Below are 6,809 nucleotides of genomic sequence, written 5' to 3'. Positions count from 1 at the left end.
TTTGGAGGTGAAGAAGAATGGACGAAGCATAACCTATAGTACACATCAGTATTATTATTTAAAAAAAATTAGATTATTACCCATGATTGAAATAATTTTTTTTTTTTTTACAAGTAAAGCGTAGCATGATTGAAATAATTATTCTTTTTTCATGTGATTCTTAATATAATTAATTAAAATATATCTTGAAAATATTATAAGATAACTAAATAAAAAGAGCTGTTGCTGCCTCCTGATTAAGTTACAAGTGAGGCGTAGCAAATCATTAAACTAGACCACCAGTATGGGATAACTCCCTCGAGTTTTAACAACTCATATACAGATTAGTTAGCATTATGCAAGCACAGCTTCGCTTCGCATCGCATCCCATTTTCTCACTATCTCTTCTCTCCTCTCTCTTAGGGTTTCAGTACGCGCCGTTTCACTCTTCGAATCAGTGACAGCATTGCCACCATCGGTTTCGGCAGCCGCAGGTGATTCCATCGTAACTTCTTTTGAATTCCTGGCCATGCTATCCAATAATCAGCACTCGTTTCGATTTTCATTTTGTTGATCACTTTTAATTTGGATGAATTCGTGATTCGATTTGAAATTTTAAGATAATTTAGCTGTATATTTGCAGTTTCACTTGTTAATTTATTACTTTATATATTCATTATTTTGATCCAATTGTATGATTTTTTATCGAATCTTGTTTGATTTTGTGTTATAATTTAACAAATTCATGGGTTTTGATGGATCGAGATTTAAATTTAGTTTAGATTTTATTGCGCTTTAGGGATCGAATTTTATCTAATTAATAGATGTTGATTTATTCACTGTTTAATTTTAGCGCAAGAATTACATGGTAATATTATTTTGATAGATTGATTTATTAAAGATAATGCCCATAGGTCTCTGATTCTGTTATGTTATTTCAGATGATATTGTTTATTTATTTATTCTTTTTAAAGATTGTGTTTTGATTTGTGTCTTGACTTCTAATCATAGATTATGTTGTTTAATTTCCGTGAAAGCAATATTTATAAAGATGATTTCTGTGCCATAGATACTTGTGCAAACTTATCTGACACAGTTGTTGATTATTATTTCATGTATTTATTCTGCTGAATTTATTTTGAACTTTCTCTGTTTTTATCTATAAGTTTAGTATTAATTTATATGGTGAAAGGATAAAAAATAGATGACTTTGAACCCAATCCATTCAAACTATTAAATTCTGCTCCTTTTAAAGGTATTTGTACTCTTGGCCATTTCATCTTATTTATTCTATGTTGTTTTTAGTTCTCTATTGGTTCAGTTTTGTATTTGAGAATAGCGTGTCTGCTTTGGCTTTTTTTTTTTGGGGGGGGGTTAAGTGTAGTCAGTTTTGAATACAGTGCATTTGACTGATTAGATAATTTATGCTTTCAGATAAAGTCGGGCGATGGAAGTTACCCAGGTTCTTTTGAATGCACAATCAATAGATGGAACTGTGCGGAAGCATGCAGAAGACAGTTTGAAACATTTTCAGGAGCAAAATCTTCCTGGATTCTTACTGTCTCTCTCTGGGGAGTTAGCAAATGATGAAAAGCCTATTGATAGCCGTAAATTAGCTGGTTTGATACTTAAAAATGCCTTGGATGCCAAAGAACAACACAGAAAGTTTGAACTTGTGCAAAGATGGCTATCATTGGATGTCACTGTAAAGACTCAGATCAAGGCATCCTTGTTGAAGACCCTGACATCTCCTGTACCTGATGCTCGGTCAACTGCATCTCAAGTTATTGCCAAGATTGCAGGCATTGAGTTGCCACAGAAACAATGGCCTGAGCTGATAGGTTCACTTTTATCAAATATTCACCAGCTGCCAGCTCATATTAAGCAAGCCACGTTAGAAACTCTTGGGTATATATGTGAGGAAGTGTCACCTGATGTCTTAGATCAAGATCATGTGAATAAAATACTTACTGCTGTGGTTCAAGGTATGAGTGCTAATGAAGGGAACAACGATGTGCGGCTTGCTGCTACCCGAGCATTGTACAATGCCCTGAGCTTTGCTGAGGCAAACTTTAGCAATGACATGGAGCGTGATTATATCATGAGGGTTGTCTGTGAGGCAACACAATCCACAGATTTGAAGATAAGACAGGCGGCGTTTGAGTGTCTTGTCTCCATATCATCAACATACTATGAGAAATTAGCACCTTATATGCAGGACATTTATAGCATCACAGCGAAGGCTGTTAGAGAAGATGAGGAACCTGTTGCTCTTCAAGCCATAGAGTTTTGGAGTTCTATTTGTGATGAAGAAATAGATATTTTGGAAGAGTATGGTGGTGATTTTACTGGGGACTCTGATATACCTTGTTTTTACTTTATTAAGCAGGCACTTCCTGCACTTGTCCCAATGCTTTTGGAGACACTCCTCAAGCAAGAGGAGGATCAGGATCAGGATGAGGGGGCTTGGAATATCGCAATGGCTGGAGGCACCTGTCTGGGTTTGGTTGCACGGACAGTTGGAGATGATATAGTTCCCCTTGTGATCCCCTTCATTGAAGAGAACATAACAAAACCAAATTGGAGGCAGAGGGAGGCAGCCACTTATGCTTTTGGTTCAATCTTGGAGGGTCCTTCACCTGACAAGTTATTACGTGTTGTTAATGTTGCTTTGACCTTCATGCTAAATGCTTTAACAAAGGATCCAAACAACCATGTGAAAGACACTTCTGCTTGGACCTTAGGAAGGATTTTTGAATTCCTTCACGGTTCAACCATAGATACTCCTATAATTACACCAGCTAATTGCCAGCAGATCATCTCGGTTCTGCTGCAGAGTATGAAAGATGCTCCAAATGTTGCTGAGAAGGCCTGTGGTGCTCTCTATTTTCTTGCTCAAGGTTATGAGGATGTCGGCTCATCATCTCCTCTGACTCCCTTTTTCCAGGAAATTGTTCAATCCCTTCTCACTGTTACTCACAGAGAAGATGCTGGAGAATCACGATTAAGGACTGCTGCTTATGAAACATTGAATGAGGTGGTTAGGTCTTCGACTGATGAAACAGCACCCATGGTGTTGCAGCTGGTACCTGTCATCATGATGGAGCTTCACAAATCTCTTGAGGGACAGAAACTCTCATCTGATGAGAGAGAAAAACAGAGTGAGTTGCAAGGACTGCTTTGTGGTTGCTTGCAGGTCATTATTCAGAAGCTTGGGTCAGCAGAGCCAACTAAGTATGTCTTTATGCAGTATGTGGATCAGATAATGGGACTTTTCCTAAGAGTTTTTGCTTGCAGAAGTGCAACTGTCCATGAGGAGGCCATGCTTGCCATTGGAGCCCTTGCCTATGCTACAGGCCCTGATTTTGCAAAATACATGCCAGAGTTCTATAAATATTTGGAAATGGGTCTTCAGAATTTTGAGGAGTATCAAGTGTGTGCTGTTACTGTTGGTGTGGTAGGAGATATTTGCAGAGCATTGGAGGATAAAATTCTTCCTTATTGTTATGGTATTATGACACAACTTCTCAAGGATTTATCAAGCAACCAGCTGCACCGATCTGTGAAGCCACCCATATTTTCATGCTTTGGTGATATAGCACTGGCAATAGGAGAAAACTTTGAGAAGTACTTAATGTATGCTATGCCCATGCTCCAGAGTGCAGCAGATTTGTCTGCACACACATCAGGTGCAGATGATGATATGACAGAGTACACCAATTCTCTGAGAAATGGGATTTTGGAGGCATATTCTGGGATTTTCCAAGGGTTTAAGAACTCTCCAAAAACCCAGCTCTTGATTCCTTATGCTCCTCATATCCTTCAGTTCTTGGATAGCATATACATGGAGAAAGACATGTAAGTTTTACTTAAAAAACCTGTAGTATCGTAAATTTTGATATATATATATTCTGTTATGGTTAATGGCCTTCTTTAATCATTGAACTTTAGGGATGAAGTGGTGATGAAGACAGCTATTGGGCTTCTTGGAGATCTTGCTGATACACTGGGAAGTAATGCAGGTTCTTTGATTCAGCAGTCTCTTTCGAGCAAAGACTTTTTAAATGAATGCTTGTCTTCAGATGACCATATGATCAAAGAATCTGCTGAATGGGCCAAGTTGGCCATTACTAAGGCCATTTCTGTTTGAGGCGATTGCCACTGTGCATAGTGTTTTCCTTTTCAAAGTCCCTGCATGCATTTGGGTGTGTTGAGTTGGGGTCAAGAATTGCACGTGTCAAGTCATCAGCATATTTAGACAACAGAAGTCATTGTTCTTCTAGTTGTTGCTAACTCTTGCATCAGCACCTCGGGGTTGGGTTGTCTTAAGTCATGGAGGAAGTGGCTAGTGGCAGCGTCTCTAAAGTTAGTGAATCCCTCCATAAATTAAGTTAATTGAAAAAACAATTTTGTTGATCAAAGGAGGATTGGAGTCGGGGAGTAAGGGGAGCTGTTAACAGCAACATGCTGATTATAAAGACTAGTTCATCATCAGTGATAGATTTGTTTGCTCTCGTGGGTGGCGCCAAAATTTTATTAGAGATTAACACTTCATTGGTGCTCTACACCCACATGGTCATACATGTCTAGAATGAAAATCTGTGAGGAGTTGGTTAAGTGATGCCACAGTCGAAGGCCATGGACGTTTTCAAAATCTTCTTCCCTCACCTATTTCTCATTACTGCTTTTTCTTAATTTGAGTCTGCATCATCTGTCATGGTTGGGTTGTATTTTATCTCGTACGTGTTATTTTTGTATACTTGTTGGGAAGGGGTTTAACCCAAAATTTGAGATGATTACATTTTGCATTTTGTTGCATCATTCATATTTCATATTTATAATATCATTGTCAGTCAAAAAAGGTCCATTCCATGCATTCATTCATAGATGTTTTGTTTTGTCTTGTTTTTTTTTTTTTTAAATTTTTTCTGCAAATGCCTTTGTTTCATTTTTGTTGAAAGGTACATAATTTTATTGTATTTGAGGTTAAGATTGTGTAATCATATTTTGTATTTGCGGTTTGTAGAGGGAGTGGTATATTGAAATGTCACGAATTGTGATGACATTTATAGGTCTTAATGGGGCAGTGTATTTGTGGTCTTGCCTCATATCATAAGTTATTTTTCAAGTGATACTGTGAAATTAAGTGGATTTTTGTGAATTCTTTTTATCTTTTCTTACTTTCCTTTTTGTTTGTTTTGTTTAGCCCTAGATGATGATGTTATACAAGTGTCAATAAATTTTTTAAAGATTATTTTTTATCCATGTTTAACACCATTTTCTTTAATTTTCCAACCTTAAAGGCCATCTATGTATGTACAATGTAATTTTCCATTTACACCTAGACTTGATTGCCAAAAAAAGCAAAATATATTTAAATTTTCTACTTAGTAGGATCAAGGAATTTGTCCTTTTAACTACGGAATGGATTTCATTATAAATTTTAAATTACAAAATCACACAATTCAATATGTTTGAATTCGTGTAAACTGTAATAATATTGAATTGGTTTTTCACATAATTAACGGATTTATTTTTTGGGTTTGTCTGGCCTGCATATGTTTTTGGTATGTATTAGTACCTTTTAATGATAAATTATTTATTGGCACAAATAATCACCCTTAGAAAAGCCCTAGGTTGGGTCATGGCTAATTTGATGTAGTTCACTGTACTAAAGATTATATTATGTCAAAGCTGGTCAAAATGCAGGTCCAAGTGGGTTTTGTTGACCCATCGTAAAAACCAAGACTTGGGATACGATCCATAACCGTGACCATGTCTTTATGATTTTTTTACACGTTGGTTTGGATTCTTTCCGAACTAGCCCATAAAAATTCTCTCTCTCTCTCTCTCTCTCTATATATATATATATTGAAAATTATATTTATCTCAATATAATTGCTCTTCCACTATACCTTAATGGGAATAAGTTTTTTGGCCTGAAGATTAAGAGAGGCAGCATAGAAAAAACCCTATTTTAATTTTGCAAACATTCCTACCCAATAAAAATAGTGAAAATAAACATCCATTGGTCGTAGTCTCAGGTACCGGACACTGTATATTCCAAACACAAGTTATTCAACCACATACAATGTATTTGGGTTTTTGTTAATTAATTTGCTTAGTTTCAATTTGATTCCTCAACCTAAATTTTAAATTCGGATTTAACCGCATGACTACTCTAATTCAAGCAACAAGTTTTCAAACATGTGTGGCAATGGGTAGAAAACTTGTTCACTCATCAACATGAAAAATTTAGAAAATCAATACCATTGAAATTTCGGTCAATCGATTCATGAGTGAACTGGTTGACTGGTTTGCTTGATCAAGGAAATGTTGCTCCATTTTGAACTAGTCAATTGGTTCAAAAGCCGGTTGATCAAATTATGAAATTTCAAAATTTGTAATTACAAAATTTTTCTGAACTTTCAGTCAGGTCACTCAGACCACAAGAATTTTAATGGTATGAAACACCCTCTCACAATTCCTCGATATCCCAAAAAACATTTCATTAAATTATTAAGAAAATTACACGATAACATAAAATCTCATACAACAATACAAGATTGAGTAATGTTCAATTCAAATGAAACAAAACTCGACAATACTCACCAAATTCAAATAAACCGTGATATTTTAAAAAAAGTTTTAAAATCAAATAAATCAAAACATGTTTCTGTTTGTGACCACACAATAAATATAAAACACTCATTTAATCAAATCAAACCAAACAAATCACACAAAGTTGATTGTATGTATAATATTGAACACTTCAGTTTTGATACCAATTTGAAAGCATGCAATCTCAATTTATCCAATCAAAACATCAT

At 35.7% G+C, this 6,809-nt stretch overlaps 1 protein-coding gene across 1 annotated transcript; it reads left to right on the top strand.

Annotated features, from left to right (window-relative positions):
* Positions 1–318: 318 nt before the first annotated feature.
* LOC123201952 (importin subunit beta-1-like) lies at positions 319–5,140 on the top strand. Its single transcript, XM_044617585.1, has 3 exons — positions 319–473; positions 1,414–3,837; positions 3,931–5,140. Exons 2-3 carry the CDS (start codon positions 1,427–1,429, stop codon positions 4,127–4,129), a joined length of 2,610 nt encoding a protein of 869 aa, XP_044473520.1. The 5' UTR covers positions 319–473; positions 1,414–1,426; the 3' UTR covers positions 4,130–5,140.
* Positions 5,141–6,809: the final 1,669 nt, after the last annotated feature.

Source organism: Mangifera indica, chromosome 18 (assembly GCF_011075055.1).
Source record: "Mangifera indica cultivar Alphonso chromosome 18, CATAS_Mindica_2.1, whole genome shotgun sequence".
NCBI classification, from domain to species: domain Eukaryota; kingdom Viridiplantae; phylum Streptophyta; class Magnoliopsida; order Sapindales; family Anacardiaceae; genus Mangifera; species Mangifera indica.
Note: the sequence above shows the minus strand (reverse complement) of the source record. Positions and strands in the feature narration are given on the sequence as shown.